Genomic DNA, 13668 nt, shown 5'->3' with positions numbered 1-13668 from the left:
GAGTGAGTGCCGTGGTGTCAGCCTAGCTCACAGCAACCTCAAACTCCTGGGCTCAGGCAATCCTTCTGCCTCAGCCTCCCGAGTAGCTGGGACTACAGGCATGCGCCACCATGCCCGGCTAATTTTATATATATATTAGTTGGCCAATTAATTTCTTTCTCTTTATAGTAGAGACGGGGGTCTTGCTCTTGCTCAGGCTGGTTTCGAACTCCTGACCTCAAGCAATCTGCCCGCCTCAGCCTCCCAGAGTGCTAGGATTACAGGTGTGAGCCTCCGCGCCCGGCCTGACTCTTTCTTAAAGAGTCTTAAGAAAAGCACAAGAATGGTAGGGAAAAGATTGCTAAACTGGTAGGGAACTTCCCCTAGACCTTGCTTGGAATTATCCAGTATGCTCTATTCTCTTCGAGTTTCAAACAACATTCAATCATATTGTCACTAAATTAAACAGCAGATTAGATGGACATTCAAATCAGACAAATTCTGCAAAATAATGCTCACTGAAATATCTTGTATAGAGGGCACTGGACCACAGCAATTTACTTGAAGTCTCTGAACCTCAATATAGATGAGAACACTCATCTGAAAAAAGGGGGATAAATATTCAGTTAACTTCAAAAGCAAATTATCATGAAGATCAAATGAGATAATGTACATGACCTAAAAGCTCTATACCAATGAAAGTTGATATTTAATGAATTTGCAAGGGGGAAAATCCTCAGATAAAACTGAAATTCTTATGTGAAGTTCCACAAGACAGTCTTAGTTACTTCTCTGCCATTCTACCATTACCTGCTTTTCTTGGCACTTGCCTGGTAACCTCCACTTAAAATGTGGAGACCCCTTTATTTTTAAGGTAAGAATATTTTTCCCGTCTCCCAATTCTCTCTTAATTTCTCTGCTCCCCACCCTTTCTGTGACCCTATTCTGTCCTTCCACATCTCTCTCACCTGTCCACCCCCTTCTTCACACTTCACTTTACCACCCCCTCTCTCTGTTCTCCAACCTCCTAGTTGCAACCTCAGAAACTGGTTCCCCTTCTATTTTTATCTTACCTCAGAAAACCTGCCTTAGGGCATAAAGCCTTATTTTATTCAGGCCACTAAAATTCCAACACCATGCACAACCCTACACCCTCTTTCAAGGCTCTAAAATCAAGACCATTACCAAGCAAGGTCTGACAGATACAGCCAAGAGCAAAGATTATTTCCAAAGGACAGGACTTCCCATTGGCCTTTGATTTCCAACCTTCACATGCAATACATGTGAAGCGCAAAGCACCAAAGGCACAGAGTAGGCTTTGTTGCCACTCCATAAAATGGGCACATTAAAAAAAAATCAAACTGAAATTATATGCAACATGCTTTGAGGTAATTGGAAACACTGTACGATCGAAAAACAACCTAGGGCTGGAAATCTCTGCTTTGGGTAACATTTCACTAGATCAGGGTGCCAGGACTCTCCTCCCACATGGGCACAGAGAACAGATTTACTAAGCTGCAGCAACAGGTTTCTTTTTAAAAAGAAAATGTGTTTTAAAAATTTAGACGGGTCTGCTAAAGCTTGAATCCCCTAATAGATCCACAAACACTGTAGATCCAGGTTAGGGCATTCTGTGAGCAGTTAAATCACTTTTAGGCCCTCTACAGAGCCCACCATGCAGAGCCCACTGCCTTCTCTCTTGCCCAGGAAGTAACTGATGTGGGCAAGTGACGCTGCCCCCAGCCCTGGAGGAGCAGGAGGAAGGGTGGCCCAGGCCCACCCTTCGAAGGAGACGGCCTGCCCTCCCCCCTCCTTCAAAAAGGCAACCACCAGGGGCATAGCCCTCCAGGCAGGGCCTTTGCACCTCCCTTCTAGCTCCTCCCTCCGGCAGGGAAATCGTGAATTCCCGCCTCCCCGCGGAAAGTGGGAGAAGCGCGGGTTTTTTTTCCCACCCCTCCCCCAGTAGAGGCAAAATCGGCCCCTCAGCAGGCCCGGGCGGCACATCCCTCTCCCTGAGGATGGCCGCCCACAGCCACACCTCAGCTGGACCACACTATCCCCGTTTTCTCGGAGGATGGGTCATCCTCTCCCTCCCCCACCCGCAAGAGGCGGCGGAAAGCCCCCTTGCTACACCTTCCAGCCGGGCGGCTGGGGACAGAGGCCTCCCCCCCCTACACATCCATGGCCCCCACCCCCACTGGGCAAGGACGGCAGACGTAGCTCCCGCCTCTCAGATGACCAGACAGCTTCCCACTTCCTCAGCAGCGTGAGGGGCATCTCTACCCCGCGGACGTGGAGGTGGGGGGCAGGGACATTCCCCCATCATCACCTCAGGAGCGAGAACAAACCCTTCTCCCAAGCAGGGTGTGGGCCTCCAACCCCTCAACGGGTCTGACGGCTTGCGCGGCCCCCTGGAAGAAGCAACAGGCGCCCCCATCCCCCTCCCGGCCGAGGAACGCCGACCCCCTCTCATCCCTCCCGCTCTTCACCTCTGGAAGTCGGGCCAAAGCCTGGCGAACGACTGCGCCTCACTGTGCCCCCTGCGCCATTTTATCGCCCCCTCCCCGACCTCCCCCAGCCCGAGTCAGCGAGGCCAACACCAGGGGGAGGGCAACAAACAGTGATTGGCAGGAAACCGCCCCGCCTCTAGGTGGGTTGCGCCCCCCGCAGGCGCCGCAACCCCGCCCCCCGCACCGCCCTCCCTCCCTATTGGTTCCACCCCTTCCTGTCTCATCGACCCGCTCGACACTCCGCTGCTCCTGACTCTTTCCCGGCTACGGCCGGGTGGAGAGGAGTCCAGGCCGAGCAAGTCGAGCGACGAGCTCAGCTGATGCAACCTGGCTGGACTCGCGTGACAGTTCCCCGCACGCGGCGGCGGCGGCGACTGAGGAAGGGGCGTGAGTGCCGGGCTCAGTGTGTGAAGCAGGCGTAGTAGAGCCATGGGGGACACTCCCAGCCCTGAAGAGAAGCTGCACCTTATCACCCGAAACCTACAGGTCAGGCCTTGAGGTTGGAAATGCGCCGCTGGAGACAGGAGCCCTAGGTTCAGTGATTTTGATCCCCACTAAGGGGTCCTAAGTGTGTGGGGCTGGGGACTCCGCGCCGGGACAGCTCCGAGAGTGTGCATACCTTACTGCTGGTTGGTCAGTCAGTCAGGGAAATTTCTGGGTTCCAGAGAAATCACAGAGGGCTAACCTCTTCCGTGCAGTTACCTTGAAGCCAGGCTTTGAATCCAGGACTCCCACCCCACCCACCCTATTATGTGCCATGCGCAGTGCTAGACTCTGGAGATAACGTGGGGACTCTGCCTTCCTAGAGCTTGTCTGGAGGGGATCAAAGGTTAAAATGACCCATAAGCCGAACCATTACAGGTGAAGCAAGTACTGGAAGGTACTGTACGTGGAGCTAGCTTTAAAAGAAAAGGAGTGAAGGGAGTGCTTGCCTGAGGAAGTGACTCCTAAACTGCGCCCTGAGGGTAGCAGATAACCCCTTCTTTCCGTGTGTGTTCCTACTGTGGCCAGGAGGAGAAGAATGGAAGAATGATGGCGGAGAGCATTTCAGATAGGGGGAACAGAAAACATCGTGGTTCAAAGAGAAAGAAGGCAAATTTGGCTGCAGTAAAGTGGGAAAAGTTCGACTTCCTTCCCTTCTTCAGTCTTTAGACTATTGTCACCTTATCAAGGAGGAGGCCTTTTCTGACCACTTTATTTAAATAACAAACCCTCTGCCAACAGAACTGTCTCATCCCTTGCTCCACTTTTTCTGTTGTTCCTCCATAGCACTTATCACCATCTGATATAATATACATTTTACTTGTTTCTTTGTTTAGGAGAGGTAGGCTGGGACCAAGTCATGAGGGCCTTGAAGGCTTTATTCTCTGAGCAATCAGTCGGGCCACAGCTTTTTCCTTTTCTTTTTCGAGATATATATATATATACATATATATATATGTATATATATATATATTTTTTTTTTTTTGAGACAGAGTCTCACTTTGTTGCCAAGGCTAGAGTGAGTGCTGTGGCATCAGCCTAGCTCACAGCAACGTCAAACTCCTGGGCTCAAGCAATCCTACTGTCTCAGCCTCCCGAGTAGCTGGGACTACAGGCATGTGCCACCATGCCCAACTAATTTTTTCTATATATATTAGTTGGCCAATTAATTTCTTTCTATTTATAGTAGAGACGGGGTCTCACTCTTGCTCAGGCTGGTTTCAAACTCCTGACCTTGAGCATTCCTCCCATCTCTGCCTCCCAGAGTGCTAGGATTACAGGCGTGAGCCACCGTGCCGGCTGAGATATAATTTACATACTATAAAATTCATCCTTTTAAATTATACAGTTCAGTGGGTTTTGGTATATTCACAAAGTTGTCCACTTATCATCACTGTCTAATTCCAGAAATGACTTTTTAATATATACAGCATCTCACTTTGTTGCCCAGGCTAGAGTACAGTGGCCTAGAGTGCAGCCGTGTCATTATAGCTCACTGCAACTTCAAACTCCTGGGCTCAAGGGGTCCTCCTGCCTCAGCCTCCCAGGTAGCTGGGATTGCAGGGGAGCCCCACATCTCCTGGTTTATTTTTTAAAATTCTAGAACATTTTCATCCCCCCACAAAAACTTGTACCTCTTAGTAGTCACTACCCATTATCCCCAGCCCTACAGAAACACCAGTCTAGTCTACTTTATGTCTCCAGGTATTTGCCTATTCTGGACATTTCATATAATGGGATATAATATGTCCCCTTTTGCATCTGACATTTTGCACTCAGTGTAACATTTTCAAGGTTCATCCATGTTGGGCCTATCAGAACTTCATTCATTTTTATGGTTGAATCATATTCCATTATATCAATTTACCACATTTTGTTTATGCATTCATCAGTTGATGGACATTTTGGGTTGTTCCACTCAGGTTGATTTTTTTTTTTTTTTTTTTTTGAGTCAGAGTCTCACTCTGTTGCCTGGCCTAGAGTGCTGTGGCCCTGGGCTCAAGCGATCCTACTGCCTCAGCCTCCCGAGTAGCTGGGACTATAGGCACTTGTCACCATGCCCAGCTACTATATCTATATATATATATATATCTATATATATATATATTTTTTTTTTTTTAGTTGGCCAATTAATTTCTTTCTATTTTTAGTGGAGACGGGGGTCTCACTCTTGCTCAGGCTGGTTTCGAACTCCTGACCTTGAGTGATCCTCCCGCCTCGGCCTCCCAGAGTCCTAGGATTACAGGTATGAGCCACCATGTCTAGCCCACTCAGGTTGATCTTAACCAGAGATTTTTGCATGCTCCTCTTAGCCAGATTCTTTGTTTCCTAGCCTCTCTTAATAAAATAGTACTGGTTGGGGACAAAGGATACACAAAGCTAATGGAATTGACTCACTTGTTTTAAAGACTAAGTAATGTGACCTTTCCTTGGGTGGAAATTTCCCTCCAAGTGTCCAATAGGAGCTCTGGAGAATGCAGGATCAGCTGCCAACAGACTTGTAGTACAAGATTTTAATAAGTTCTGCTAATAAATGATTCAAACCAGGAGAACAATCTATCATGGTTTCTAAGAGCCTCCCAAAACAATAATGTAAGGCAATACTAAAATCTTTAATCAGAGGCATACCAGCCTTAAGAATTTTTCCAGGCTCGGCACGGTGGCTCACGGGTGGCTCACACCTGTAATCCTAGCACTCTGGGAGGCTGAGGCACGAGGATCGCTTAAGGTCAGGAGTTAGATACCAGCCTGAGCAAGAGCGAGACCCTGTCGCTACCAAAAGAATAGGTAGAAATTAATTGGCCAACTAAAAATACATAGAAAAAGTTAGCCGGACATGGTGGTGCATCCCTGTAGTCCCAGCTACTCAGGAGGCTGAGGGAGAAGCATTGCTTGAGCCCAGGAGTTTGAGGTTGCTGTGAGCTAGGCTGACGCCACGGCACTCTAGCCTGGGCCACAGACTGAGACTCTGTCTCAAAAAAAAAAAAAAAAAAAAAAGAATTTTTCCAATATTTTCATAGAAGAAAAGGAAATCATTAAAGGTTTTAAATAGGTAAATGAGTTTTTAAAAAGTCTTTGAGTTTTAAAGATCTCTGGTCACCTTTTGGAACATGGATTGGAGGGAGTAAGAGTAGATTTGGGATACCTGTTAGGAGACTTACAGTAATTCTGATGCGATCTGATGGGGCCTGGATTAGGATGGTGATGTAGAGGCAGAGAGAAATAGGAGGATTTAAGGGCTGTTTCTTCGGAGTACCTTGAGCAACTGAGTGAATGATAGTGCCATTTACTGAACTAGGGATAAAACTACAAGTGAAAAAGATGGTTGGGTAGTGAGGTAAGAAGACAAGAGCATGAGTTTAATTTTGAACATGTTGAGTTTGAATTATTTGGTTGTTAACAAGTACACACAGTTCTGTTTATGAGTGTGAGCAGGAGACTTGGGAGTTACTAGCTCATAAGTAGTAATTGAAGCAACTGAAGAGGATCAGTTAGGGGGAATGTAGAGTAATGAGAAGAAAGACTAGAGCCCCAAGGATTGCTAATATTGAATGATTAGGCAGAAGAGGAGCAGCTGCAAAGAAATGTAAGCCATCAGAGAAGAAAGAGGAAAACTAAGAGAATAAAATAAGGGAGACCAGAAGAGGAGAGTGTTACAGGGAGAAAGTGAGGACTAAAATATATTCATTGAATTTAGCAACTTGGAGTACCTCTGTAATCTTAGCAAGAATATCTGTGATGCTGTATGGAACTTAGTAGTATAATGTAGTATGAAGTTCAAATTGGAATGGGAGAGGAGGAGGAGACCAGAAGAAAAGGCAATTATTTCAAGAAGTTGGCTGTGTAAAGAGTTAGAGTTAGTGAGTTAGAGGCAGCTGGAGGGGAAGATGCAGGTAGGGACATGCCCTCACTCCCCTAACAGCAGTGTCATTTTACAGGAGTGATACGAGCAACAGCACCAACTTAGATTGGCTCTCAACACTGAGTGCATGGCTGGACCTCCCTGTTGGCTCTGAGCCTGGACTCTCAGTAACACATGCCTTTGTTTTCCTTGTCACAGGGTAAAGGATGAGCAAGGTGGGACACTGGCATTAAACCAACTCTTCTGCTTCCACAACAGGAGGTCCTGGGGGAAGAGAAGCTGAAGGAGATACTGAAGGAGCGGGAACTTAAAATTTACTGGGGAACGGCAACCACAGGCAAGCCACATGTGGCTTACTTTGTGCCCATGTCGAAGATCGCAGATTTCTTGAAGGCAGGATGTGAGGTAAGAACTAATGAGATGGAGGCCGGGCGCTGTGGCTCACGCCTGTAATCCTAGCTCTTGGGAGGCCGAGGCGGGCGGATTGCTTAAGGTCAGGAGTTCGAAGCCAGCCTGAGCAAGAGCGAGACCCCGTCTCTACTATAAATAGAAAGGAATTAATTGGCCAACTGATATATATATAAAAAAATTAGCCGGGCATGGTGGCGCATGCCTGTAGTCCCAGCTACCCGGGAGGCTGAGGCAGAAGGATCACTCGAGCCCAGGAGTTTGAGGTTGCTGTGAGCTAGGCTGACGCCATGGCACTCACTCTAGCCTGGGCAACAAAGTGAGACTCTGTCTCAAAAAAAAAAAAAAAAAGAACTAATGAGATGACATAATGATGAGAGATGTAAGAGTGGGCGGGAGCTTGGGGAGGTAGATTGGAGATACTTGAACAAATTCACATTTTAGTGGTCCCTTATCCTTATGTCCAGGTAACAATTCTATTTGCGGATCTTCATGCATACCTGGATAACATGAAAGCCCCATGGGAACTTCTAGAACTCCGAGCTAGTTACTATGAGAATGTGATCAAGGCAATGCTGGAGAGCATTGGTGTGCCCTTGGAGAAGCTCAAGTTCGTCAAAGGCACTGATTACCAGCTCAGCAAGTAAGTGCTTGATCATCTGTTCTCCTTGTGGCTCTTGTACTTCTAGTAATTACAGGCCTGTGGAGTCTAGGCACTATTTAAATTTGGATTAGAAGCTATTTGGCACTACCTGTTAAGAACCACTGAAAAGTTTATATCCTTTTAATTTATCCATCAAAAATGTATTGACTAATAAATGCCTAGGTACTGTCCTATTTGCTGGAGATATAAATGTAATCCTAATGAAGTACTTGGCCTTGCAAAGCACACAACATATGGGAGAGTGATGCTGGACAATTCAGCCTCCTTTTCTCTTCCAACGTAAACAAATGATGAAATAAAAATATTTCACTTGTTTCTTACCTCCCTAACAATTTTTATTGCTTCTTTGTTAGTTTTATTTATATCTATAATGTTAGCATAGATATAATTTTGTATTCTAATGTTTTAACTTACTATTAAGTAATTCTCCATGCTGCCTCATAGTCTCTGCATTTAAAATTTTTAAAGCCTCTCAGATAAGCCTTTATAACTACATACCATGTATCACTCTACTAGTCACTTTTACATTTAAACCCTAAAAACAACTTTTTAACCCTCTTAGTGCGGTGGGCCGAAATATCGGCTTTACATTTAGGGTGAAAAGTGCCGTGGGCTGGTATACCAGCTCCTACGTAGACCATTGTTAACTATGTAGGAGCTGGTGTATCGGCCGGGTTACGGTAAGCGTTGCTTTATCCTATTTCACAGATAATGAAACTGATTCAGATTTAACTTTCCCAAGTTCATACATCTAGTAAGTTCATACATCTAAGTAATGTATCCCAACTCATACATCTAGATGAGTCAGGATGTGAACCCAGATTCCTTGCTTTTTACTTCATCTAATATAATTTTCTTTACCATTCCCTACTATTGGACATTTAGTGCTGATTTATTTATTTATTTATTTTTATTTTTTTGGAGACAGAGTCTTGCTCTGTCACCCTGGGGAGAGTGCTGTGGCGTCATCATAGCTCACTGCAACCTCAAATTCCTGGGCTTGAGTGATTCTTGTGCCTCAGCCTCCCAAGTAGTTTGAACTACAGGCATGTGCCACCGCACCTGGCTAATTCTTCAGTTTTTAGTAGAGATGAGGTCTTGCTCTTGCTCTTGCTCTTGCTCTTGCTCAGGCTGGTCTCAAACTCTTGAGCTCAAGCAATCCTCCCACATGGACCTCCCAGAGTCCTAGGATTACAAGCATGAGCCACCACACCCAGCCCATTTAGAGCTTTAAATAAAGCATATACACATCTTTATATAAACAAGTCTTTGAATCTACAGCCTCTGATGAGTGCCTGAGATTTTATTTATTTTAACATTTAATCTACAGATATTTAGAGAGTCCCCTATTATAAAATAAGCACTGTTCTAGGTGCTGGGTATACAAAAGTAAACCAAAACGAAAGTTGCTATCCTAATGATGCTTACATTCTACCAAGGGAAAACAGACAGTAAGCAAATAAACAAGTGTGTGTGTGTGTAGAGACAGAGAGTGTGTGTGAGAGAGTGTTAGATGGTGATAGATGCTACAAAGTAGATAGGCCATGGTAGAGAAAGTTCTCGGGGAGTAGGGGTTTCTATTTAAATAGGATGGTTAGGGAAGCCCTCTCTCATAAGGTGTCATTAGGCAAAAACCTGAAAGTGATGAGGGAGTGAGTCATATAAACATGTATTGAGTTCTTACTGTATGCCAGACACTGTTCTAGGCATTGGAGTTATAACTGTGAATAACACAGGCAAGGTTTCTTTTCTCTTATAACTTAACAGAATTTGGGATATAGGAAGGTGGGATAAATTAAGCTATCTTTCTTCAAAGTCTCTCCATCTTTTTCTATATACAAAAGTGACTTTAAAGGAAGATGGTTTTGTCGTGCACACTGATACATTCCCTCTGTTCTAAACACAGCAATAATAGATAAAAAAATATAAAAATAAAAACCAGGCCGGGCGCTGTGGCTCACGCCTGTAATCCTAGCTCTTGGGAGGCCGAGGCGGGCGGATTGCTCAAGGTCAGGAGTTCAAAACCAGCCTGAGCAAGAGCGAGACCCCGTCTCTACTATAAATAGAAAGAAATTAATTGGCCAACTGATATATATAGAAAAAATTAGCCGGGCATGGTGGCGCATGCCTGTAGTCCCAGCTACTCGGGAGGCTGAGGCAGGAGGATCGCTTGAGCCCAGGAGTTTGAGGTTGCTGTGAGCTAGGCTGACGCCACGGCACTCACTCTAGCCTGGACAACAAAGTGAGACTCTGTCTCAAAAAAAAAAAAAAAAAAAAAAAAAAAAAAAAAAAAACCAAAGGACAGAGAGGTAGAAATGAAACATGAATATATAGAAATAAAAAGAATCATATAGAAATCTTAGAAATGTAAAAATCCATTAATAAAGGGGGGGAAAAGCCCAACCTTGAATAGATCTAATCAACTCTAGACTGAACACAGTTGAAGAGAAAATTAGAGATTTGAAAGGCTGTACTAAGAAATTCATCCAGAATGCAGCCTAGAAAGATGGGCAAAAAAAATGTAAGAGTAATTGAGATATGGATGAGGACTTTTGTTTCCAGCAATCTGGCAGACTAGGTATTCTGACCTAACTTCCTGCTGAAAACAACTAAATATGCTGGGTAAAATGTTTTTCTAAACTAAATGTATCGATATATTGACAAGTTAATTAAGAATACTCAGTGGTCAGGCCGGCGTGGTGGCTCACGCCTGTAATCCTAGCACTCTGCAAGGCCGAGGCGGGAGGATCACTCAAGGTCAGGAGTTCAAGACCAGCCTGAGCTACAATGAGACCCCAACTCTACTAAAAATAGAAAGCAGTTAGCTGGACAACTAAAAATATACAGAAAAAAAATTAAGCCGGGCATGGTGGCGCATGCCTGTAGTCCCAGCTACCTGGGAGGCTGAGGCAGAAGGATTGCTTGAGCCCAGGAGTTTGAGGTTGCTGTGAGCTAGGCTGACATCACAGCACTCCAGCCCAGGCAACAGAGCAAGACTCGGTCTCAAAAAAAAAAAAAAAGAATACTCGGTGGTCAGAATGACAGTGAGGGCCGGGCGCGGTGGCTCAGGCCGGGCGCGGTGGCTCACGCCTGTAATCCCAGCACTCTGGGAGGCCGAGGCGGGCGGATTGCTCAAGGTCAGGAGTTCAAAACCAGCCTGAGCGAGACCCCGTCTCTACCATAAAAATAGAAAGAAATTAATTGGCCAACTAATATATATAATATAAAAATCAGCCGGGCATGGTGGCTTGTGCCTGTAGTCCCAGCTACTCGGGAGGCTGAGGCAGGAGGATCGCTTGAGCCCAGGAGTGTGAGGTTGCTGTGAGCTAGGCTGACGCCACGGCACTCACTCAAGCCTAGGCAAGAAAGCGAGACTCTGTCTCAAAAAAAAAAAAAAAAAAAAAAGAATGACAGTGAGAATACAAAGAGATACTGTATTTCATTCGATCTAAGATACCTTTAAAAATACTGTTAATCTATAACATGCCATTGTTTATAAGACTCATTTAGATTTTAAAGATGTTAAATGTTAAAAAATATGTATCGTAGAATCTGTAAAATATTGTAAATGGAACACTGAAGATGACTTGTACCTTAAGGGAGCTCATTGAATTGTATGTTCCTGAACTTTGGTTTTCATAGACTCACAGAGCACAATGGGGAAAAAATGAGAAAACACATAAGAAAATTAGAGTAGTAGGCCAGGAGGTCCAATATTTGAATAATAAGTATTTCAAAAAAGAGAACAGAGGGTGGGCACAGTGGCACATGCCTGCCTGTAATCCTAGCTCTCTGGGAGGCCAAGGCAGGAGGATCCTTTGAGCTCAGGAGTTTGAGACCAGCCTGAGCAAGAGTGAGACTCCGTCTCTACTAAAAATAGAAAGAAATTAGCCAGAACACTAAATATATAGAATATAATTAGCCAGGCATGGTGGCATATGCCTGTAGTCCCAGCTACCTGGGAGGCTGAGGCAGAAGGATTGCTTGAGCCCAGGAGTTTGAGGTTGCTGTGAGCTAGGCTGACGCCACAGCACTGCAGCCCAGGCAACAGAGTGAGACTCTGTTTTTAAAAAAAGAGAGAGAGGCCGGGTGTGGTGGCTCACGCCTGTAATCCTAGCACTCTGGGAGGCTGAGGCGAGCGGATTGGTCGAGGTCAGGATTTTGAAACCAGCCTGAGCAAGAGTGAGACCCCCATCTCTACTATAAATAGAAACAAATTAATTGGCCAACTAATATATATAGAAAAAATTAGCCAGGCATGGTGGCACATGCCTGTAGTCCCAGCTACTTGGGAGGCTGAGGCAGAAGGATTGCTTGAGCCCACGAGATTGAGGTTGCTGTGAGCTAGGCTGACGCCATGGCACTCACTGTAGCCTGGGCAACAAAGTGAGACTCTGTCTCAAAAAAAAAAAAGAGAGAGAGAGAGAAATAACAGAATCAGAGGGAAGGAAATTATCAATGTAATAATTTACGAAAATAAGAACAATTAAAGAGCACGAATTTCCAGGTTGAAAGGGCATATCAAGTGCCTAGCACGATGGATGAAAATAAACATACTTTAAAGTGTGTTTTCTTGATATATTAAAATACTAGGGGCAAAAAGTATTGGACAAACATCCAAAGGGACAAAAGAAGCCACGTAAAAATTGTCAGGAATCAGAATGCCTTTGCATTTCTTAAAAGGAACACTAAAATCCCAAAAGGCAATGAAGCAATGCCTTTAAACTTCGGAAGGAAACAAAATTTCCAACCTAAAAATATATACCCAGCCAAATTACCACACAAGTAGCGGGTAAAATACCTGAAAATATTCCTCTGAAAAATTTTATTTTCATTTTTTATCAGCCATTTGGGTTTTCTCTTCTGTGAAGTATCTATGCAAGCATTTTTGCCCACTTTTCTATTGTTTTTAGGAGTTCCTTATTTATGTCTTCTGGATACCAAATTCTTTGTCATTTATATATATGGAATTAGCCTGGGGACAGATAATTAACCAATGAAACAGAATTGAGAGTTGAGAAATGGATCCTTACAACTATGGAAACTTGGCTTATGACAGAGCTGGCATTCAAGATCAGCAGAGAAAGAATAAAGTTTTTTGTTTGTGGGTTGTTTTTTTTTTTGAGACAGAATGTAGCTCTGTCACCCCGGCTAGACTGGCTATTTTTAGTAGGGACAGGGTCATTCTCTTGTTCAGGTTAGTCTCAAACTCCTGGCATCAAGCAACCCTCTTGCCTTAGCCTCCCCAGCAGTTGAGAGGGACTACAAGCATGCGCCACTATGCCTGCTAATTTTTTCTATATATATTTTTAGTCATCCAGCTAATTTCTTTCTATTTTTCTTAGAGATGGGGGTCTCACTCTTGCTCAGGCTAATCTTGAACTCCTGAGCTCAAACAATCCACCTGCGTGGGCCTCCCAGAGTGCTAGGATTACAGGCATGAGCCAGCGTGCCTAGCAAGAATCAACTGTTAAAAAAAAATAAGTCAATCCAGTAGAAAAAGACTTACCTAGGCATTTCACAGAAGAAACCTGAATGACTAATAAGCATACGGAAAGATACTTAACCTCCTTGGTTATTATTCAAAGAAATATAGATTAAAACCATATGAGGGCCGGGCGCGGTGGCTCATGCCTGTAATCCTAGCTCTTGGGAGGCCGAGGCGGGCAGATTGCTCGAGGTCAGGAGTTCGAAACCAGCCTGAGCAAGAGTGAGACCCCTGTCTCTACTATAAATAGAAACAAATTAATTGGCCAAATAAT

General features: G+C 44.7%; 2 protein-coding genes across 6 annotated transcripts in view; one reads left to right on the top strand and one right to left on the bottom strand.

Annotated features, from left to right (window-relative positions):
* S100PBP (S100P binding protein) overlaps positions 1 to 2595 on the bottom strand; it is a 37961-nt gene extending 35366 nt beyond the window's left edge. For 2 of the 5 annotated variants that reach the window (XM_012765378.3, XM_012765380.3), the window contains exon 1: positions 2469 to 2595. The gene's annotated coding sequence lies outside the window, so the exon portion shown is untranslated. Of the gene's footprint in view, positions 1 to 498; positions 1813 to 2468 lie in introns of those variants that run through there. The other 3 variants (XM_012765382.3, XM_012765377.3, XM_075996240.1) reach the window with 3 other exon arrangements.
* Positions 2596 to 2769: 174 nt separating this feature from the next.
* YARS1 (tyrosyl-tRNA synthetase 1) overlaps positions 2770 to 13668 on the top strand; it is a 36955-nt gene continuing 26056 nt past the window's right edge. The window contains exons 1-3 of the mRNA XM_012765376.3: positions 2770 to 2975; positions 7093 to 7239; positions 7710 to 7885. Of these exons, the coding sequence (XP_012620830.1) occupies positions 2919 to 2975; positions 7093 to 7239; positions 7710 to 7885 (380 nt within the window). The 5' untranslated portion in view covers positions 2770 to 2918. The remainder of the gene's footprint in view (positions 2976 to 7092; positions 7240 to 7709; positions 7886 to 13668) is intronic.

This window comes from Microcebus murinus, chromosome 2, assembly GCF_040939455.1.
Source record: "Microcebus murinus isolate Inina chromosome 2, M.murinus_Inina_mat1.0, whole genome shotgun sequence".
Taxonomy (NCBI): domain Eukaryota; kingdom Metazoa; phylum Chordata; class Mammalia; order Primates; family Cheirogaleidae; genus Microcebus; species Microcebus murinus.
This window is presented reverse-complemented; position numbering and strand designations above follow the sequence as displayed.